Genomic DNA, 23,391 nt, shown 5'->3' with positions numbered 1-23,391 from the left:
TAGGTCAACGAACTGAAACAGAATTCTGGCAAAGCTCCAACAAGGGTCCTTTTGCTGTAAACATCCTCTTGTTCCCTCCTACACGTCATTATAACTTGTTTGGATTGTGGAAAAGGGAAAATGAACTTTATTGTGGTGAGCAGGAATTGAATTTATGTTTGAAATTCTGGCGTTGTTAGTTGTTATTGTTGATAGTGAAATGTGAGTATGTTGTGAATATGAACTATATTCTGGATTCATTCGAGTTGAGTGCCAATTTTATTAATTTTGCTTCTATTCTGGTCTGGGAGACATGAGACTAGCTCGCCCAAACCGAGAACCACTTCAGCTTTATTAACTTACTAGCTGTGCGCCCCGGGGCTTCGCTCTCACGAGAATTACAGGATGAAAACTACCCTATGTGTTATTTCAGGTTATATTTAACTCATGTACCAAATTACATAACAATCGATCCAGTAGATTTTGCGTAAAAGAGTGACAAACATACACACATACATGCTAACAAACTTTCGCATTTATAATATTAGCAGCCTGCAGCTCCCCCCGCGTGAATTTCTCACAAGAACAGTATTTTTTCCGGGTCAAAAGTGTATGCCATTCTCTATAATCTGTATTTAATATTTTTTGTTGGGAGTATTATTTAGTTTATATAAATACGATACGTGTTTACCAAAAATTGCCACAAATTTAAAATTTCCCGCCACAATTTAAATAAAGCCTTTTGCCAAAGCTTTTGGTTTAATCGACTCGTATCGTTAACGATAACTGGAAGTCAACGGTTAACCTTTGCTGTTTAGTTAAGCGAGCGTGACGTGACGAGGGCGCCGCCCGCCCTAGCGATTAAGTTACTGATCCGTTATGTCAAGTTTATCTTTGTATACGATAGTTTTAACTGAACCGGTTTGAAGAATTTAACCTCTGAAATTCTGAAAGGCAAAGTTCGCTTCTATTTTGGGTTATGTTATATTTTTTATTCTTTACGTTTTGTGGTCAAGGATGGTATGCGTGCTAATGGTCTGACAACTAGGGATGACGAAAAAGCAGGTAAATCGACACTGGGCTCCCACGTTCACGGCCGCGGAAGCAACGTCAGCCGTCGAACGTTAAACTTTAAGAAATATGGCGGATTACAGAGACTAACATACATAGAAATGTGGACTCTGAAAACAGAACGTTTACACAGTAATGTAGAAACTACATTTTAACCTAAAGTTGGACCAATTTAAAGGGCACATTTGACATCTGTAAGCCTGACTGTTAGAACTATCAAAAAATGTCTTGTTTTTTTTTTTCTTTTTACAGATGAATTTTAATACATTGGCATTATTTTATCCACATCCTCAGTCGATGGTGCTGAACAACTTTTAGTATGAGAGTAACTCCGAAATCGCAAAAAAAAAGCATCTGTTTTATACAAAATTAAATACCTAACTTGTGGAAAATGTATGGATCAGCTGATTTTTTTTTCGCGTTTTCAATGTTGCTTCCATATGAAAAGTTGTTCGGCACCATCGACTGAGGATGTAGATAAAATAATGCCATTGTATAAGAAATCTACCCTATATAGTATTTCAATGGTAATTTTTGTACTTAGTTCTGATTTTGGAACAATAAACATTGTGTGTGCCCTCCGCTGCAGGGTTACATTTATGAATTTTGACGAAGTGTCAAATTGGTCCTACTTTTGAACAGTCAAATACGTACAACTAACAGAGGCTCTTAAAGATACCTAAAGGACGAAGAAAATCCAGGTCTGGATTTTCTTCGCTTGAAAAAACAATGTAGTCACTTCTTCCGTTAAATTTTCAGGCTTTCATAGCCTGTGAGAGCTTTTTAAACTGAATAAAAGACAGATCTTAATTTTACATTGGTATTATATTTCATAGAATTTTGGTGTTATAGTATCACATATTCACCCCGTACGAGGTAGACAGAGGACACAACCACGGAACATTACAAGAACAAGTAATAATTACATAGAACTTAAATTAAGCAAGTTTGTTATTTTTACAACCTCGTGTATACGCACTATTAATTAAAACTTTTACATTTTAGGGTTGCGTACCTCAAAAAACAAATAGGAACCCTTATAGAATCATTCATAGTATGTTTGTCCGTCTGTCAAGACGTTTTTCCTAGGTACGCGTCTATGTTGAAATGTATACTAAATATTTTGTCTCTCTTAATTTTAGCATTATAACCAAAACTTTTACTTTTTAGGGTTCTCTTTTAGCAATGTAAGTATGTGACAAACCTAAGCGTATTTTACGAAACTTATGCGTGAGTACAACTCGCGCTTGACCGTTTATCCATCAGCTAGTTATCGATCGGCTCATAAAGTAAACAGAAGGTGACCCCTTAAAGTATTAATAGCAATGGAATATACCTTTGAATACGGCCTTTATAATTTCTTTATGAACTAATAGAAATATGAATTACCTGATTATATATTGTATTAGCTATGAAATGGATGGATTCAATAGGAAAACTAACTAACAAATATGTATCTACAGATGTATAGAAATAAGAGATATATATATATATACGTAACTGCAGGTGGGCTAGGTAGAATTTTGGTGTTATAGTATCACGTCTTCACCCCGTACGAGGTAGACATAGACACAACCACGGAACATTACAAGAACAAGTAATAATTACATAGAACTTAAATTAAGCAAGTTTGTTATTTTTACATCCGAATTTGTTTAAACGTAAAATACTACTGGATGAAATTTGATGTGGTTTTCTCATTTGTACAGCTGATGGCCTAACTAAAAATCTTGTATAGGTATCATCGTGATATATTGCTTAGAACCAGATATATTGACAGTTGCAATATTTCACCAGAACACATCTTTCATACATAGTTACATATTCCTACGGTGCAAGTAAATCGTGCGGCGCGTGTCCGTTTTACAAGCTTTTAGCTTGTAAAACGGACGCGCCATAATAATTTAAACTAATTTCTTGCACCAGACTTGTGTACTTACCAATTAAAGTACCCCAATCAATTTAAGCTGAAAGCCTTGGCTCGCGTCTTGCAGTAGATGGGATAAGGTATTAAGATTAATTGGTACTTCTGCTAATACCGTTTTATGAACACTACTATCGCGGCTGTGGAACTCAGAACCCGGGAAATAAATTTGCCGTTTAGCGGTCGAGTATTCTCAGTAACAAACATTTATGTATTAACATCCGTGTAGTCCAGTTTCCAACTAATATTAAATGCGACATTGCATTTGTCTGTCTCTTTTACGCTTTATCTGCTCAACCAATCTTCTTGAAATTTTGCGTACATATGTAGTTTGAAGTAAGGTAAAGTATGACCTTTCATTCCGGTAAATCAGAGTTCCCGTGGGAAATGCCCGCGGCTCCGAGCAAAAGCAAAATAAAGCCTCTTCCACAACGACAACTAACAATGCATTTTCACCCCGAAAAAGTATCACTAAAATAATCATAAATGGCCGTTTAAAAATCCTCACTGCTGAGGCACTCTTCCTTACGGTTGGATAAGGATATTGCCAGGTTGGAGGAGCCATGACCCAGCACGCGGGCCCATTGCGGATTGGCTAGTTTTAATGGCTGCAAATACAACAGGGACCAATGGCTTTACGTGCCTTCCGAAGCACGAAGGAGTTCAAGATAATTTTGGTCACCAACCCAAAGACCGACAATTATGAGAGTGTCTTAACCGCCACTATCACAGCTCTACTAAATAATATGCTTAGGTAAGCATATTATTTAGTAGTCAGATACTTGATTTGCTAAAGAATCGACTAATATTTGATTACAATCATAAACTCCTGTAGAGGCGTCCATTTCAGATTTACGAGTTAGCTCAGTGTAATGTATAGACAAGTGTCGGAAACTATCGATAGTTTTTCTATCGATAGATTACATTGAAAATTATTTACTATCGATAAGGCGTATCGATCGTAAAAATATGTTTCGAGATAGATAAAAAATAATATGTCAAAAATCGGTCGTATTTTTGTACAGAATGTTCAAATATAAAATGCAATATTGTCAGATGTCATCAATATAAAAAAGAACTTTCGATAATAATCATTTCAATATTATCGATAGTTTTTTATTAATAATAATATTAATAGAATCGATGATGATGCTTTCAGTAGTCCCAACGATATTTTCAAGATTTTTATTGTTTTTAAAGACAACGATAGCTTCGATACACTATCGATATTTTACACTATTATGCTTGCAACGCTAGTCCAGTCAACACACTCAAATTCATTGCAAATGAGTCATTATTACCGCCACTTAGAGGTCAATAAGGATACCATAATGTACTGTAGTTTTATAAGGCTCAGAACTGTCGCTCGTAAAGTGTCAGATTAGTATGTTATATTTCGTTGTTTTAGGTTCGGTTGCACCAATAAATTTTGACGTTAACTTAACGTTAACCTGCGTGCAAAAACGCTAAGTACGTTAATCTGAACGTTAAAGTTAACGTCGACGTTGACTAGTGCAACCCATCGTTAGTGTTCCAAGTGTACAATAAATTATGACAATAAACTGTTTATTTTGACTGTTTAAATAAAAATCAATTGTAGACTTTAAATATATTTGAAGACTTTTCACTGAATTTCATATCCATTTTTAGTTTCTGTAGCACACTCTCAGGTATAGTGTTATCTCTCATCAGTATGTATAGTGTTATCATGTATAGTGTTATAATGTATAGTGTTATCATGTATAGTATTATCATGTATAGTGTTATCATGTATAGTGTTATCATGTATAGTGTTATAATGTATAGTGTTATGATGTATAGTGTTATCATGTATAGTGTTACCATGTTATCATATACTTGTGAGCATGTGTGTATTTGAGTTGCTCAAATAAAGCATGTTCTATTCATCAGAAGCTGTCTGCAGTGGTCTAGTCAGCAGGTGTCGAAGCCAAGAACCGAAGGTAATTAGGTGAGACGGCAATATTCACATCATATTCCTTGGCAACAGAATGTGGCGTAGCTAACTAAAAGCCGTGGAGAAAAAAAATTTTGGGACCCCAAATAAGCTATATGGAGTCATAGGTAACAGTTTTCCTTGTGTCCCTTAGTCGCCCCGTACGATATGGACATGGACGGATATGGTGTGGTCCTATTCTAAGGATCACACGCCACAGGGCGGTTAAAAATAATTCATTCATAGTATATTCATTCATAGGAATCAACTTATGAAATGTTGCTTTCGATGAAATAAAAAGGGCGCCAGTCAGGGTTGGAGTGACTCCCTGAAGTGAAGGGCCCGGGGACATGGTATCGTTTAACTTGATAGCTACGTCACTGGCATCGAACCAGATTCGTTTCTGAACAAGTCTGGGTTGGTCAAGTTGTTAGAGTCGATTGCACGTGTTGAATGAATATTTAAAAATCGGAATTTCGACTAGATATCGGTAGTGAATTTTTAAACACACGAAAGTAATTTACGTAAAAATAAATTAGACATGTTATAGTGACTTTTCTAATAGTCTTATAATGCGAGTATTGTCGAACTTTCAGTATGTCCACTAATATTATAAATGCGAAAGTTTGTGAGGACGTATGTATGTTTGTTACTCTTTTACGCAAAATCTACTGGGCAGATTGTTATGAAATTTGGTACACTGGTCGAATATAACCTGGCATAACAGATAGGGTACTTTTAATTCCGAAATTCCTATGACATAGAAGCCCTAGGGCGCAGCTAATTCTGTTTATAACTTCTATCAGCCCCGTAAGATGTGATACAGACAGACGACATCCATAATTTTATACGCTAAAATGTCACCTTTCTCAGATGAGCGTTTTCCTGGTTTCTTCCTCAGCCTAGGGTCCGCTTTCCTACTTTTTCGTTTCCACTTCAAACGTCGGCATCCCTAGTTGTCTGACCATTGGGCACGCAAATAACCCTTGATATAATCTCACCTAATGTAAAAATCATACTTTTACCTCCTTTATCTGTAACCATCCCATGTATCTAACCGAAAAGATCTTTTAACATCAAAGTAGCGAGGTCACTCGTGGTCAAAACTCGACGCCTAAGAGAATTTATATACAGCCCTGAAAACCCCTAAGTGAAGTACTAAGTGGACGGCCCTAAGGGCCGGCAAAAAAAATATCGTAAAAAGTTGAGTTTGTCTTGTTTATTTGCCTTAACTTTTATGAGACATAGGTCTAAAGAAATATGTTTGTAAGTTGATTCATTCGGTGATAAATTTTGTTACTGTTTAATTTATATATGTATAGGTATTTGTAGGATATGTTTATACATTGTAACATAGTTATACGAAAGTGATTCGTTACTATGTTAATAGGAATATACATATATAAAAAGGTTCAGTTTAGTGATATAATTATATTATTTTTATTATTACTAGCTATATATAGCTTTTTTATAATATTGTTAAGGTATATTTATATTCCTAACTACTTATATATTACATTAGGGTTTTTTCTATCATATAAAAACTTGCAGTACACCCTATCTTTGTACATTTCAATCGTAACAGACAGTAATACATTTTTGGCACCCTGCCTGATTTAAAGTTCGCTTTCATAAAGTTTAAAGGTCAGCTGAATTTATGGTATTAGATGATATTGAATTTGATGAAAAAACTTCGATTACGCTTCTCCTTCTTCACCAATTTCACTTCAAAATTTGGCATTCAGGTAAGCTGTTATATTTAAAAAAAAATGTATATTTGATTTAAATTTAAGTTGCGCTATTTTTTTCTGAATTATCTGGTTTGTTCTAGCTAAACTTATTCAGTTACTAGCTTTTGCCCGCGGCTACACCCGCGTTTATTTCGTGAGTTCGCTCATAACTTATTTATTGTCAATATCTCGGGTTCTAAGAAACGTATCGCGATGATACTTAAAGTATTAGATTTAATTATAAATAGTCCATAATTTTGACATGTCTTTTACACATTTATTTCCGAAATTATCAGCCCTTTGTTTAAGTATAGGTACCTACTTAAAAACCATAGATAAAAGAGAATAATAGGTAAAGAATAGAAATGTTAATGTCTTTATGTGGAAACATACTATAATCAATATTAATAGCAATAGAAATGAGCAATCCTATTTATCGTAATTATGTAAGTAATATTTATTTATATCAAAGTCTGAAAGCGAACCATGGGCTCCGACAGTTTACGACTAAGAAAGTAACCGGAATTGCTCTACTCTGTATCCCCAATTCCTGAAATGATATTATAAAGTATATATAGTAACGTTGAGTTAGTATCCCATAACACAAGTCTCGAACTTACTTTGGGGCTAGCTCAATCTGTGTGATTTGTCCTAATATATTTATTTATTTATTTTTTTAAAGATGAAGACAAATATATTTTTATGTTGTAACATGTCGTTAACATACATTGTCATCAAGAAGTACCTATCTTCACGTAAGTAGGAAGGTAAAAACTGAATTCGTAAAGTATAGTAGGTATTTTCAATATCGATTAACTGACGTAACGTAAAATTGTTTCTTCATTGAAAGCTAGTGGCCCAGGGCGGGATTAGCACGAGTTTTTGCGAGAACATAATCGTATTGAAGAATATTTTTATCCGCAGCCATAACAAATGATAGATCTTTTATGTAAATTAGATATTAGCTTATGTACTCGTAAAAACTCACGTTAGTTACAGGTTACGATTACGTATATCATCACGCTGCCCTAAACGGGTTTGGCTCCCGTATTCTATAGTCTATGACAGGTCTGACCATAGTAATAAGATTCATGCCCATTTTCACCAGCGGATCCTAAACAAACACTTTACTAAGGATTTCTTAGCATTAAGGACATCTTAAACCATTCCCTTTCTTAAATCCTGTTTCACAACCCCAGGGGGTACCTAATTAAGAGTCTCCTAGTTAAGTGACAAATAGTGCGAAGCCAACACGGAAGTGATTGTCGATAACATATTTACAATTAATATTTTCGAAAAATACGACAGTAATAAAATAAATTACTTATAATATTGTATAGAACATGAATTAACAGTACGTTTTGAATCTTAAATTAGCAAAAATAAATTAAAATAAAGTTTAACTAGTATGTACGGACGATCGCTTGTGCCTAAAAAAGTTAATGTAGTTTGATTGACATTTGGTTTGACAGAAGTCGTGCCGCGCATCGTCGCTCGTCGATTCGTTTAAACGTAGATTGTATTGTTTGGTTCGTTGGCTTTGTTTATCAATAGAATAGTTTCTTTTCATAAAATCAACACGTGCGTAGCGTGGTGATTTTGTTCATCATTACGGACTACAGCCGACTGCAAGTTACACCAATTTGTAATACCAGTGTTAAATCGACGATGGCTGAAAAAAGGAAACGCGGCCAAAACTTTTCTCTCGAAGAGAAGGATAAACTTGTAAAATTGTTACTTCTCCACAAAGATACAATCTTAAATAAAAAAACCGATGGGGCTACAAATGAAGCAAAGTGTGAAGCTTGGACAGCGGTTACAAATTCATTCAACTCGTCGTCTAATATATACAGGTACATATATATTTTTGTGTGATAACTACTGGGTTATTTCAAAGTTCCATTGCTACCTTAAATAATTTTAATTTTAAGGATGCTTTCAAAGTCATGAAATATATTCATACAATAGTCTTGTAGATAGTACCTATTACACATTATGACAATCTTTATTCAAAATGAAATAATCATTTATTTTGTTTTAATTTAGGAGTAAAGAATCACTCATTAAAGTATGGGACAAATTGAAGAGTGAGAGTAAATTGTATTTTGGTCAATTGAAAAGAAATACAACACAAACTGGAGGAGGGCCATCCATCATAAAATTTGACCCCGTGCTGGAACAAGTGTGTTCCATTCTTGGTCGTGGCTGCACTGGCATCATTGGTGTATCTGATTGTGACGCTGACACTGGTCCTGAAGTATTTGAGACACCAAAGGTCATATGCATTCAAGATGACAGTAATATATGGAAGACAATTGAGGACGTGGATTTAGAAATAAAAATGGACAACTGTCAGAATTCCACTGATACTCCAAAAGAAATTTTGACTGAAGAAAGTGAAGTAAGTTGAAAATTCTAATTGTTGATGTAGATTTTTCTATATCATCATCGTTCCATATAAAATTATAATAATATATTCATCTATATCTCTATCTATATAATATATCATAATCGGTCACATAGTTTGAGTTTATTCATTACAAACATACAAAAATACAAATCTTTTTTCTTTTATTAATAGTGTGGATAAGCAGCTTATACTATATAGAATTATAGATACATATAAATAAACTGTATAGCTAATCCCTGCAGCATTATTCATTAATAATTCATATTTTATTTTTCAGGTGCCAAAAGATTTCCACGAGTCCCAGCTTAAAAAAACCCCATTGTGGTCACGGAGACGGCCACATATATCAAATTATAATGAGCGGACTGAAGCTTCGACTTTAGTTTCTTCAAGTATAAGAGATGTATATATAAAAAAAAGAAAATATTGAGGATTTAAAAGAAAAATTGTTGAGGGAGGAGTTAGATTTTAAAAAAAAGTTATACTCCTTACAATTGCAAGCAGCAGCCAAAGATCTTGAAATAAAAAATGCAATGTTAGAACAAATTCAAGGTAATGTATTTATTTTTCTCATTGGATATAAAGAATAATTTATTTACAGATTATCTGTTTTTATGTGAGCCTCGTTATATTTTTGCTGTCCACGAGAAACTGGATTAAGATATGGTGTCAGGAGATGGCTCTGAAAAGGAAAAAAATAATAACTTAATTTTTTTTCAGGTGGTGGTTTCTCTTTAAATAATTTATATGGAGGTCAAAAGAAGAATTAAATTTATTTTAGAATATATTGTATGCCTATTAGAATAAAATTTTGTATTGCATTAGCAAATGTACTTTTATTTTTACCTTTAAAGGATATCCACTATCTCCTAATAAATAATTCCCTCGGTAATCGCCATGTTCAAATTTAGTATACCTCTGGCTATTTTGATAAATTGTGGAATCATGTGTTGACCCAGGCCAACATACTACAACATCAGTTATCAATAACTTTGCAGTACTGATTGTTTGCATGTTAATTGACATGTAAGATTTCCTATTCCTAAAGAGTTCTGCATCATCTCCACCTGAAATTATAAAATTTTATTAATTATTTAGAAATTTTTTGTAACTTTTTGTAATATAAAAATTGTATATTTCAAATTTTCGATTAAGTACCTACCTGGTGATTGAATCTTTATGTGTGTACAGTCTATACACCCAAGAATATTTGGGAAACGAGCTATTCTGTAAAATTCTTCTTTCACAATATGTTGCTCTACTTCAGTATCAGGAAATCTAATGAATTCTCTTCGAAGACTCACTATGGCTTGGGAAACTCTTTTAACTATTCGGCTGCAAGTGGCAACGCTGATCCCATTTAAATCCGCCACAGACATTAATTGATTCCCAGTGGCATAAAATCTAAGGGCACACAGAACTTGGTTGATTGGTGGTACAGAATTGTTTCTGTGAACAACAAAGAAATATAGATGGTAAGATTTATTTATTATTAGTTAGGTACTACAAGAAATAGCACTGCCGCCGGCTCCGGCGTCTATTGAAAACACACTCAATATATATATTTAGTTATTCACTTACCTATCGTCGTTGAATTCTAGCTGATTTTCTATCTTCTGTAGTATAAATAAAACACTTTCCTTTGATAATCTATACCTGATGAAGAAATCCTTATCATCATATTTCACGAAGTCTTTCGATCTTTCACGATATATACGAGGTCGTGTAAACAACCTTGGGTTATTTATTAATTCTATCGCTTCTAATGCTTCTAAATCCTCAAATAATTCATTGTCACTATCCATTTTTAAATATTTAGTTGAGACGTACGTACTGTGCTACAAAAAGCTAACCTTAAAATATCCGTTACTTAAACTTTAGGTGGTCAAAAGTTTGCCTCCTAAATCTAAGGGACCTCTTAACACGTTAAGTGACACTTATGCATTGGTGAAAACAAAATGTCCGCTAAGTGTTTCTTAAAACTGTCTTAGGGGACACTTAACATTTAGGTACCGCTGGTGAAAATGGGCATCAATGTCCCAGAACTAGAGCAATATGAACGAGTTTCTATTAAAGTATGCTTTAAAAACTAGGTTTAGTTATAATTACATCATTAATTTTAGATTCCATTCTATTTATATCAAGAATCGTTTGATAAATTGAAAGTTCATATTTGAAATTGCTACCACATTGATAAGCTGTGCATTAAATATTAAAATCCTGTAAAAAAAAAAATTGAAATCAAGTGCAAATGTATTATGATAAATGAAACCTTACCGGTAATATTCAGATCCAAATTATTAAATAATCACTTCACAGAGGCACGTACACATCACACGAAACGGAATAAATGCGTAAGTAGCTCTAAAGTTTTGGACGTATGGTGTCGCGAGTGTGGATCGCGACTGCGAAAACCCGGGTACGGCTCGTAGAATCGATTGATGTGCGCATGTGCGGTGGACTCGCGCAATATCTTATGTATGAGAAATGGCCCAACAAAAATTTAACTCCAGTGTCTCACTGACCGTGGATACAGTCGCACAATTATGTGATGTCACGATAAAATGTAGGAGACGCTGTTTTTGATCAGCACACACACGAGAATGCAACTTTATTTTTGTTCCTTGCTATTTGAAATGTATGTTTTGTTCTGTGACCTCTTTTATTTGTTACTAACTGGATGTGTTCCGAGGTTTTATTTCCGCGGGATTCTCGATAGACGTAATAACCTTCTTTATGAATGTCGCTATCGTCGAAAGTGGTTGATTGATTTGTTTTTCAAATCGACCGGCAGGTCGATTTATTTGCGGTTCACTTGCGGTCAAAATATTTTTTATTTTTTCTAATCTTCCCGTTTGCGTCACCCCTTAAAAAGGTATGTTTATCCCTAATTCTCACGCGAAGTTTGACTTTGTAATACTAATACGAATGAGCCAAAATGGCGGCCGTTTTACTTGCTCCGTTTACAGAAGCCAGCTGTCCTAAACAAATTTTGTAACCCTTAATTTTCCTACCAGTTTTTTTTGTATTTTAGCAATGGAATGTAACATTTGGATGTGACGCTTTTTTGGGCAAACACTCGGATGACACAAAAAAATATACACATCGCACATTATATTGTAGAAATGTCGGATACATCCTTGACATTAACCACGGATCTGATCCTCAAATTAATAAATGAGTAAATAAAGAAGTAAAACTACTTACCGATACTTCTTGTCTCTATGCCAAACAGAGATATGGAGCAGTTGATGGTCGTAGACTGCTGTAGGTAGAGGTAGCTTTAAGTGCCTTTGGAACTCTGGCTCCCTCTTCCCGTAAAGAACTGATGTCCTCTGAAATATTGACCTCTGAGAAGACAGCGGCTGAGTTTCTGTCACTCCACTTATTACCACCTGGAAATTCGGAAGATATTTGAATTTTAAATACAATAAGAAAAAAAAAAACGGTTTAACTGTAAAAATATCAGTTTTAGGTAAAGGTATTCAAACATTCTAACCAACTTACCTTGGCATAAGCATTAATATCATCTGTCCTTCCAGAAGATCTTTGTAGATCGCGACATCGTATAACTGAAATATAAAAACAAGCATTTATGTTTTCAAGTTACTAAATAAGTTTAATTAAAATTAATAGAAAAATGTCGATAGTCACCACTCACCGTGGACGTCTATAATGTCATTCTTAGTCACAATTTCTAAATCGATTGTCCCTTTTAGCGATTGGAATCGATCAGTACTACGCTCGAAACGATTGCTGGCTACACTTCTCCTTTTCTCTTCACTGCTGTTTATACTACTTTCTTCAGGCGAATATGTTAAACATCTCCTTGTAGATTTGTGTTCAATTACTGGTGTAAATGCATCCGTTGGTAATAAATCCTCATCTAATTTACTCGTTTTATGTGCCCTTTCTTCACTGAGAACGTTACTTGGTCTTTTTAGTTTCGGCACTGGTGTTATAGGACTTGGTATACCATTTTCTAAAGTCAAACCAAATAATTCACGCGTCCTTTTATTTTGCATCGTTGGTTCTTGCGACATCAAACTACTAGTGGAAACAGTTGACTTCATGGACACATTGTTTATATTATCAAAATCGGTTTGTAGCGGTTCACATAATGATACGTTTTGCAGCTCTGCAGCGGGACTAGGGATTCCCATTTCGAGAGCAAGAAAAGGCGGAGAGTCAATATCCAGTTGTTTGTACTTCCACTGACTTTCGTTGCTGACGGTAGACTTTTTCCTACGAATACATCTTTGTCTACGCCACCTCAGATTAACATCTTGAGAAATAGTATTCAAGTCTGGTATAGATCCTGAGATACTTTGTTCCAAGTTACTTTTTTCTATTGATGCAGCATTCATTGACTGTGATCTACTAAGCAGTGTTCGTTGTGGTTCCACTGATTTTGCTTTAGATTTAGTTTCTATGTTATCAGGTGTACATACTTCTCTTTCGTTGTATCCATCACCATCATCCAAAATAAAACATCCAATAGGTAAGTTTTTCAGTAACTTATCATTCACTCGATGTACTGGCATTCTCTTTTTTGTAGGAGAATTCTTAGGCGATACTGAATTTTCTCGTGAAAGATTAATATACCTTGCTTCTTTGATTAAATTAGCCTTACTATCTGTACGAGGATTTATAAACAAATCTTTCACTGCGTCCAACGGTGGAATTTCTTCGTCGACTGTGATATCAGGAACTTTATTTATTATTCTTCGTCTAGATTTTACAATTTTGGTGCTTTTTATTATATCCTCAATCATTTTCTCCAAAGTCACATCGCCCATTTGAGTTGTTGATACAGTAGATTCAGTTACATTCGTCAATGAATCTTTGCCTAATATAAATTTATTTTCCATTTCTAATGAACTTTCTTCATCCTTCAGTGGAATAGAAAAATGGTGTTCAACTTTGGGGAAAAATTCTGTAACATCTTTAGGAAATACAGCCCTTTGAGATTCAGTGTGGGTGCTCATTGTGCTAAATCTAAGTCCTGCCAATTTTACAGATAAAGGTGTGATGGATACTGGTGAACAAGCGTCTCTAACTAAAGCATGGGTATCTCTCTTATCTACAGAAGGTGATTTAAATGAACTTTCAAAGTCATTTGATTTCTTTCTTGTTCTTTTCAAAGGCCTAATATTACTAATACCAACATCATTTTTGTTGAAGTATAAGAGGTTATCTGTAAAAATATGATGTCCAAATATGGGTAATGTTGTCTTATTGATTTTATCCATTGTAGTTTTTTCTGAACAAATAGGTTTTTCTACACAATTGATTACCAAGTCCTTATCATATTCTATTTCCACTAATCCTTCACTAGCAGTTTTAGTAGTACTGATTGGATGTGTTGGTTTTGGTAAAGCGAAAGATCTTCTGCTACTATTAGTGGTTGCACTTAATCGCTCTGAAAGATCACTCAAGTCTGGCTCTGAAGTACTATGACTCAGTTTTGGAGAGATGACATTACATCTATCGACAGGTTTGATTCTTCTCTCAGATTTGTAAAAACAACTGTCTCTTCTAAATGGGTCATTATTAGCAGAACTTGTCATTTCTAATTTACGTTTCTTAGCTTCTCTAACTCTTCGGCTGTACGTTGGTGGAGTAGAAGGTAAATCGGGTGGAATGTCATCTTTGGATCCATTTAAGTAATATTTCCTTCTGTCGTAGTGCTTAACAGGAGTTGCCGAGTTTGGTGTAATATTACTTACATCTTTAAGTGCAAGTCCCTCTTTCTTAACAAATCCTTCTCTAAAATAGTTGGGAGTGTTCCCTATATAGTTAATATTCTCCTTATCTATTGTTTTAATATTGTTTTTTCTAGCAGCGGATCCTAAAGATCTTCTTTGGTATCTGCTAGGCTTTTTGCTTTTTTTTACCGCTTGAGCGTCTAAAGATCTCCTGACATTGTTGTTATAGAGCTCATTTGTGTAAACTTCTCGCTCTTCGCTTTCATTTCCACTGTTTGTTTTTGCCTCTTGGTTCCTTTTGTATACTGCCCACTTCAACATCTTGAACCTGTAACGGAAAAGAGTGAATATTTAGATTTTAAAGAAATACCTACATGTAGTTATATTTTTTGAATTTAATTTCACAAAGTTGCTTATAGATTGACTGCCATATAATAAATAATTCACGCATTTACGGCTGTAAATTAAACGAGCAATTAACGCTACACTAGCAATAGGTGAAGGTGCTTTATTTTTATCAAGGTGACCTTTGATACTATCTCGAACAAGTAAAAAGTCTGACATAGTAAACTGGTTTAACCGCAGGCTAAATTAATAATTTTAAAAGCCTTATCTAAAAGCCATTATTATATAAAGAATTATGGAACCAAGGTATAATTTATATTACGCTAAATAATTTAGTAATATTTAATGATTTGTGAAAAAACTCCCACATATTTAAATCTCGATTTATACTCATGTTGAGTATAATTTAAAATTTATTATTTTATTGTCTGTTATTTTTGTGTTAGTGTCTCGTTTTTGTGTCTCTGTCTAACACGGTCGCATTGTCAATATCCCGGAATGATCGAAATGGCATTCCGTTAGTCCATTTGACGTTGCATTCATCATTCAAGTGTGGACAGCGCGACTATTTGTCACATTCCTGCATATCCACGCTGTATTGACTGGAAAATAGACGTTATATAGATGACAAATTGATGTTTTAGAGGGACAAGGAAAGTTAATGGACTAACTGTAAAAAAAACGTCTAAATAACGGGGAAAAATCGTGCATTTGTACATAGAAGTAATTAAATTTCATTTTTTAATTATTGGATTAATTAAATCTGGAGGGACGGCAGTGTCAAAGTTGATCGTGATGCAAACACTATCGTAACATCATTTTCTGGATTCACTTTACCGTGTCATGTACACTATCGAAATATAGGTATTTCCTCATCTACAATATATAATAAAATCTTCAAAATAAAATAGTTTTAATGGACTAGACAAAATTAAATTTAATTCTTTAGCAACACGAGCAATCATACAAACTATAAACATGTTATTATAATGTCAAAGCTGTGTATGGAAAATGGATGAAGCATCACAAAAATCTGTGTCACATCTAAAACGGTAGTGATAATCGCTGATAGATTTGATTTGACGGATATTGTATTCTCATAACATGGATGTTAAAGCACTAAATTAACCTTATGTGAGACGGATTTGATCGATCTGCAAATATTAAAGCAAAATCATTGTATATAGAAAGACATAATGATTTTGCACAATGGAATTTGAAGATTAATTGTTTTTATTATTGATTTAAAATTACAATATCACGTCATTAACCTAACAAAGACATCAAACAAACTGGTTTCCGTTTAATAGAGACAGAGAATTGCCGATGGACATATTTTGTTATATTTTAAGAACTTTATAAATCTTGGTCAATATAAAATGACATATTAACTTGCTATTTGACTAGATCGTATTAATATTAGCACATTTAGTCTTATTAAATACGTATGCTACGAAAGTTAAAAAAAGTAAACCTTTAAGACTTAAGTTCCTTAATTTAGTAATATAGTGAATTCTAATATAACATAAAAACAAACACAAAAACTATATCAATTAAGTTATTGTAGTGAATTGACTATAGATTTTACAATGCTTCCTGGTACAGACGTTTCGAAGCGGTGGTGCGGTGTAATGGTTAAGACGCCCGCCTGTGGATCGAACGGTCCCAGGTTCGTATCCTACTCGTTCCACATGAGTTTGTACACCAATCTGACTCATGTATAGTAGTTTAGATTGCTTCCGGTGAAGGAAAACATCGTGAGGAAACCTGCACACTGGTTTTTATTAACTTGTATGTGAAATGGAGAAGTGGGTGCAATGGGTTTGCCATTGCCTTCTCCATTAACTATGCCAAGAAAGTTGTTGTGTGTGTTTCATTCCACGTAATGACCACGACCCTCAGCTATGAGGAATACGACTATGAAGAATAGACGCTTTAGCTGCAAAAACAGCAGATTTATTCGATAAAAAACATATCATTTGGTCACGAAATCGACTAAACCGCGATTTTCTTCCATTGACCGACAAACTGACCACAGTTACATTCCACTTGCTTGTTACACCAATGCCGTTATTGTAGTTGATGTTTAGTGCCATGCGGAATCAGCTATTTGGGGTACTGGGTTCAACAGTTTTAGTTTTATCTATATGTGTCGTGTTCGAACTGTCTGAGAAAATTTTCTATTTGGTAACCTCAAGAATGTTTGAATTTCTTGATTTCTCTTTCAAATGAATCAGCGTTTGGTTATCTTAGTGTTAACACAAATGTACATTCTCGTTAAATAAATTTCTTTCTATTGTTATCATTTATATTTAGTAATTGAACATTTACAAATTTCAACGCTATGGATAAGACGATGTTGATTTTAATTGTAATTTTCGTCATAATTTGTACCTTATTTGAATTAACAACTAAGCAATTAATAAGTCAGCTTTTGTTAATTACATTAAAAAATTCTGATTAGTATTCCAAATGCCACAAACAATAGCGAAATCTAATGAAACTAATCACAATTGTCAATTATTATGCTAAATTGTGCCCGAAATTTCTATCAAAAAGAACCTTTGTATACAACTAATATGGCTGATTTCATCGTGGTTACACTACATGCGATAACTCATTCCTTCTTTACCTACCAAATTGACTGTGTAATCATCAAGTTGGAGCTCATTCAGAGCGAAATTCCAAGACACATGCTGCGTTTGGAAACCAGTAGTGTACATAAAACGACCCTAGAATTCGTACTAATACAACACCGCAAAAACAGGGCGTACGACTTTATCCATTATCCTCACCCTTGCCATTCAACGCCAAATTGCTATTGAATTTAAGATTTCTTCTGGAGCATTTTTTAATATCGAATGCACGTCTCGCGTAACTGGGGTCGCGGACAAAAACTTTCTCAGACCAAGACACGATTCCGTTTGCAGTTCGATAGGTTTCAAATTTCGAATGTACTAAGCAATAAGGTCTAGGTTTGTGTTCAATACATTTTTGGAACGTCTCAGTGTTCTCTGGACGTCAACGACATTCTTTTGAATAGCGAAGAACACGTTTTAGCGGATTTCGAATTTTGAATTTGGCCTTTGATGCTGTATCAAAATATGCAGAGTTTTTCAGTGTCCCGAAAAAGGAAATATTGAACTTTATTATGAAAGAAATAAAGATTTTATGAACTGTATTCAGAATGTTGTTAACTCATCGAGATTGTAAGTGATATTGCAAGTTGAAATAGTGAGTACCGGCTCAGAGCTTCTCAATTATTATTTGTAGTACATTGAATAATTCAAGCACACCATGTTTATATATAAAAATCGTATCAATTGTCCTAAAATGCAATACGCATTATTTAGTAAATTTCGGAGACATCGCGCCGTCTTAAAAATGCGTGTAACTTGTTTGTAGACAGCAAGTTTGTAGACTATTTGGCACGCGATACTATGAGAGATTTGTCACTTAGTTACGTGCACGAATTGTTCACGATTGAGAAAACCATCACTTCGGTAGAAATTATTCGATATTATTTATTGAAACCATCATCTATGGGAGCTAGCACGAGTTTTGTCGAATCGTATCGCCATAAAATCTACTGTTAATTTATTCCATTTTCGGGCTGAAGCAATTATGAAGCAGATATTATCAACCGATCGAGCAGTTTGCACTTTGTGTTTTTGTTAGTTTGGACGTCAATGTATTATTATGATGTGCATAACCTATGATGGTGTCACCAGGATCGTCTCCTAACGAGGGAACTACTCAATGGTTATACTGCATGGATCTGATTTATTCACGCGTTAAGTGACTCACATAAGGTCTCTGATGACTACGAATATGAAAGTGTAAAAAATTACATTTTGTGAAAAACTTTTTTTTTCCGTATATATCTATATATATACGGAAAAAAAAGTTTTTCACAAATATCGCTTTGTGGTATGTATCTAAAATCACCCTTTCCTATTGGAATAATGTAATTTATGGCACCAAATGTTGATTCGGCGGTTAGGGGGCAGGTGGCGTAGTGGTATGAATTATTCAGTACTAGGTTCGAATGCGTACACCGTTACATTATAGGACCAACTTTGGAGACATTTTAGTGTTTTATGAATTATTTATGGTGTACCTGGACATTTTTTGTATAATATAAGTACTAAGTACTTAGTATACTTATACTAGTATACTTAACAGTTTAGTTTTAATAGGTAAACGTCATATCTAAACGGGTAAAATATGATTGACAGTTTAAGTTCACTAGTGTCTAATGCGACTAGGTACTTGCCACGTTTACCTACGTCGGTAGGTGGATGTAAAAGTCATGTCAAATGCCTTTAGATGACTTGAATAAAATATGCCAATAGTGTTGGCAATAACACAATCGAAAACAAGTTTATTTGTTACACAAATTTTCAATATTCTACAACTTTTTCATCTTGTTCATTCGTTTGGGAGCATCGAAACCAAAGACAGATACACAGACAGACACGTTAAACTTATAACACATATTTTTGAGAAGAGAAGGAGAATGTATAAATTCTTTGATTATTAGATTTTTTTAAAGTCTACCTTGAGTCCCACTGCTGGGCAAATGCCTCCCAGGCCCCCCTGTTTGCTCCCATAGACTTTAGCAGACCGATATTGCGATGAAAATTACTTATTGAACAAGTACAAAAAACTTTTTGTCAAATTGACACTATCAACCCCACCATTATTAATAGGCAAAATTAAAACAATAACACAATCTACAAGTGAAAATTGACGCACGCGCAAAGGGCACATGCGCGGGCGCATGGCAGCTGGCAGAGTACAGTCAATCGCACGTAACCCTACCCCAGTTCATTGAAAAGTCGACGCTATTACCACTGTGTAAGTACCAAGTGCAAATGAACGTGGAGACTACGTAATTATAGCCTAATTGTGCCCTTTCATTTGTTTTTGACCCGGCAAGTTGATCCCTTGATCGGAATGTAGGGGCAACCACCTACAGCAGTGTTAAAAGAAAGAAATAAAACGTTTTATTCGACAAAAAAATAACATAGTTACAATTTTACATTTGTTATACATGTCCAAACTAGGGGTCTGACTGCCGAAAAGCATCCCAGCTCAGCTTTGTGCCGTGACTGAAAGCCACAGCGCTGATTTTCAGCTTAAAGGAAACGTATATGTCTAATTTTTCTTAATATACTATTAACATGAAAATATGTAAGTAGTTTAATTGTGAAGACACACATTTATTGTAAAAATTAAAACGGGAAATGTTTTTATCAATATATATATATATATATATTTTTATATTTTTAAATTTATTCGAAGATCTTATTTTTAGACAGCCAGGATTATTTTCATAAATGGATCTACCTGGCTGCCAGTTAGTTGTTGTCTGTAATCTCTTCTGCACACGATTATGAATAAAGTAAAAATTAAAAAGAAACAACTCTTATGTGGCCATTATCTATGTTATTAAAAAAAACAAATCTAAATAAGATTTTGACATTCAAATCGTTTAAAATAATTTAAAATGATACGTGATATTATTTTCTTCATTCTTGGACAGACAGTAACATAAAACGTTCTATTTAACTATAAATAACACTATAGCGGAGATTACAGTTTAAAAATGTATAAACCACTTTGGTACCCGTACCTGTGTTCATCTCTGTAATATGGGCATCAGAAAGCCGAGCGTTTTTGGCTTGAAATATTCAGAAAGCTCCATGAATTCGATAACGGTATGGGATAGAATAGACTGTAATATTTTGTAGATTAATTTTGCTAAAATTAAATTTCTTTTCACAACTAAAAATAGGAATAACATTTTAAGACACCGCTATTTGGGATTTCAATTTTCCATTTGATAAATTTTGTGTGCCTATTTTCACATCTAATGAAAATAATAAAATATACGACATTATCAAAATTTTTGGGCTATAATTTTTTAAATATAGAAGAACACAAATTATTATTTTTTATAATATCTTTATTATTTCACATTGAAAATAAAAATCACTTTAAAAACATTTAAAATGAATCTGCACAATGGCGGTTTATGCCTTCTTTTTTGGATGTCGGCTGAATAGGTAGGTAAATTTTCGAATGTCTGTATGTTTGTTCGCGCATCACGAAAAAACTACTAGATGGAATTTATTACAGTTTTCACATTTATATAGCGGATGGTGTAACTTGAAATCTGGTATAGGTTTCATCGCGATACATTGCTTACCTGAGATAATTGATAATAATAAGAATGTATTGAATTGATAACGAAAGAAACGCAAGCGAAGCCGCACGCAAAAGCTAGTAGCAATGATAATAATTCTCAAAATATTAAATATCTATAGGTCAAGGAACTTCACGTTAATTTAACGTCATAACAATATGTTCCCGCTATTTTATCTATTAATTTTATCTAAGTCGTACCAGCCATATGGTCGACGGCGTCGGTGTCAGAATAATCCTGGTGGCCCGTGTCTAGCCTCACGCTAACGCAACCAATATATTTTTTGTCAGTTTCTTTTTAGTTCTAGTGCGCAAAATAAAAAGTTTGTGAAAAAAAAAAAGTCACACTTGAGAAAAAATTGTAGGGCTCTCATAGAAGCGACAAGTGACTAAGAATTCTATGCTATATGAGTAGTGAATTTGCTATACTGTTGGTTAGGTTATTCGTTGTTGACTGTAATATGGATCACAAATTATTATATTAAATTATTTGTGATCATTCATTCATATTGCTGATGAAATACAGTATACCGAATATAGTATATTCTTACGTGATAAATTATTGAACTATTATAATTATAAATTATCAAAAAAACCATTTTAAAATAGTTAATTTTAAAAAATCTACCATAGACACTTTAATACTTTTTAATTCTTCAATTACTTACCCCTTCAGACGCTCTCTTTAATCAAACTAAGGTTCCGTAATCACTTTTTTAAAGCGATAAATAAGACACCAATTAAGTCACCCCAGTGTTGAGGTGGTATAAAATCGTCCAGCGTAAAATTTCAGCGAAGGAATTTAATTATTAAAAATAATTGGAAAGTCTGGAATCCAGTAATTGACGTGGGAAGAGATCTTTTATTATTCAAAAAATAAATAAAATATCCCCCTTTAACTTACTTTCTTTTATTTATTTAAATATCAATGACATTTGGCTGAAAAATTGTAATTATTGTTTATTTATTTTACATTTTAATAATTTAAACAATGTCTTTAATTCTTTCAAATTAAAAAGATATTTGTGTCTAATATATCAAGATAAACCCATAGACAACATTTGTGGACAAACCTAAGGACCAACTAAGCGTTCAGTAGCTTGCAGGTGGCAAAGTGAAAAACAACATAAAATTAGTGGTCGCTGGCCCTTCAACTTTTAAAGATAAGAATTTTAACCGCAAGACTTTGCAAGAGTATTTTATGTATTTTTTGTTATTCCTGGCAACTTCATGTAAAATAAAAACAATGTTTTATTTGTAAAATATTTCGTTTTTATGGCGAGGATTCAAGCTTATATAAAATTAAAAATAAAATTTCAATTAAGTCTAAGTACTTATGTCTTGTAAAGTTAATAACTTCTCAAGTTGCTGCAAGATTGTACTTAGTTACAATGAAATGAATTTATGTAATCAATTCCAAAGGTAACATTGAGAATAATAATAATTATCGTTTCATTATTCAGTTCGGTCGACTATGTGAAACCGGTCCTTAATTATTATTTTTACTTTATGAAAAAATAACAAGACATCGAAATGCAATCCTGACAGATGCCATGTCAAAGGTAAACCCTTAGCTTCCCAAATTGGAAGTATTGTTGGCGCTAACAATTGCCTTACTTCTGGGTGCCTTTCGAAATTGGAGTAATAATAATTCAATTGTCATACAATCTGGAGCAGACGATGCTGGATCCACGATCCTATTGTTGTGATAAACTTTTGTTATAATTTAAGGAAGTGTGCAAAATTTTGTGACAATACAGATGCGCCTTTTTAGTGTAAAGGTCACAGGGAAGTTCACATGTGACGTCGGCCGTATACCGTAGACGCAAGAATGACTTTTTACTTTTTAATTTCGGCAAGGAACGATCTAGTTTTTTTTTAACGGTCGATGTAAATGGTATGATTTATTTTTGACAACAATTGCTCCTTGTGTTCGGTTGTGGGAAATTTACGATCCGATTTAGGGGCGGGCTGGTTTCTTCAATGGTTGATTATGTATTGACATTGAAAAAATGAAAGGTCCCTGTTAGGTACCTATTGATGTTAGAAATTTTTATGCT

The 23,391-nt window shown here is 33.9% G+C and overlaps 3 protein-coding genes across 18 annotated transcripts in view; 1 reads left to right on the top strand and 2 right to left on the bottom strand.

Annotated features, from left to right (window-relative positions):
- The window catches only part of PsGEF (Protostome-specific GEF), a 65,766-nt gene that overhangs the window by 27,543 nt on the left and 14,832 nt on the right, over window positions 1-23,391 (bottom strand). For 14 of the 16 annotated variants that reach the window (XM_064435969.1, XM_053744716.2, XM_053744715.1 and 11 more), the window contains 3 exons: window positions 12,730-15,104; window positions 12,576-12,640; window positions 12,276-12,463 (listed from right to left, as the gene is read on the bottom strand). In XM_064435969.1, the coding sequence (XP_064292039.1) occupies window positions 12,276-12,463; window positions 12,576-12,640; window positions 12,730-15,097 (2,621 nt within the window). In that variant the 5' untranslated portion in view covers window positions 15,098-15,104. Of the gene's footprint in view, window positions 1-11,345; window positions 11,498-12,275; window positions 12,464-12,575; window positions 12,641-12,729; window positions 15,105-23,391 lie in introns of those variants that run through there. The other 2 variants (XM_053744729.1, XM_053744730.2) reach the window with 2 other exon arrangements.
- On the top strand, window positions 7,744-9,897 carry LOC128669700 (nuclear apoptosis-inducing factor 1-like). Its single transcript, XM_053744753.2, has 4 exons — window positions 7,744-8,511; window positions 8,705-9,059; window positions 9,346-9,620; window positions 9,789-9,897. The coding sequence occupies exons 1-3, from the start codon at window positions 8,327-8,329 to the stop codon at window positions 9,496-9,498; spliced, it is 693 nt and encodes a 230-aa protein (XP_053600728.1). The 5' UTR covers window positions 7,744-8,326; the 3' UTR covers window positions 9,499-9,620; window positions 9,789-9,897.
- Window positions 9,551-11,102, bottom strand: LOC128669699 (putative nuclease HARBI1). The gene is made up of 4 exons (XM_053744752.2): window positions 10,650-11,102; window positions 10,231-10,517; window positions 9,915-10,135; window positions 9,551-9,750 (listed from the first exon to the last, which is right to left on the bottom strand). Exons 1-4 carry the CDS (start codon window positions 10,871-10,873, stop codon window positions 9,664-9,666), a joined length of 819 nt encoding a protein of 272 aa, XP_053600727.1. The 5' UTR covers window positions 10,874-11,102; the 3' UTR covers window positions 9,551-9,663.

Source organism: Plodia interpunctella, chromosome 5 (genome assembly GCF_027563975.2).
Source record: "Plodia interpunctella isolate USDA-ARS_2022_Savannah chromosome 5, ilPloInte3.2, whole genome shotgun sequence".
Lineage (NCBI taxonomy): Eukaryota > Metazoa > Arthropoda > Insecta > Lepidoptera > Pyralidae > Plodia > Plodia interpunctella.
Note: the sequence above shows the minus strand (reverse complement) of the source record. Positions and strands in the feature narration are given on the sequence as shown.

What these genes read in the sequence shown, in the direction of transcription:
- LOC128669700 (XM_053744753.2), top strand. Translation starts at nt 8,327, where the DNA reads ATGGCTGAAAAAAGGAAACGCGGCCAAAACTTTTCTCTCGAAGAGAAG. An exon ending in TCGTCGTCTAATATATACAG is followed by an intron (nt 8,512 to 8,704) that starts GTACATATATAT and finishes GTTTTAATTTAG; the next exon opens with GAGTAAAGAATCACTCATTA. An exon ending in TTTTGACTGAAGAAAGTGAA is followed by an intron (nt 9,060 to 9,345) that starts GTAAGTTGAAAA and finishes TTTATTTTTCAG; the next exon opens with GTGCCAAAAGATTTCCACGA.
- LOC128669699 (XM_053744752.2), bottom strand. Translation starts at nt 10,873, where the DNA reads ATGGATAGTGACAATGAATTATTTGAGGATTTAGAAGCATTAGAAGCG. An exon ending in CTAGAATTCAACGACGATAG is followed by an intron (nt 10,518 to 10,649) that starts GTAAGTGAATAA and finishes TGTTGTTCACAG; the next exon opens with AAACAATTCTGTACCACCAA. An exon ending in ATAGTGGATATCCTTTAAAG is followed by an intron (nt 9,751 to 9,914) that starts GTAAAAATAAAA and finishes TTTCCTTTTCAG; the next exon opens with AGCCATCTCCTGACACCATA.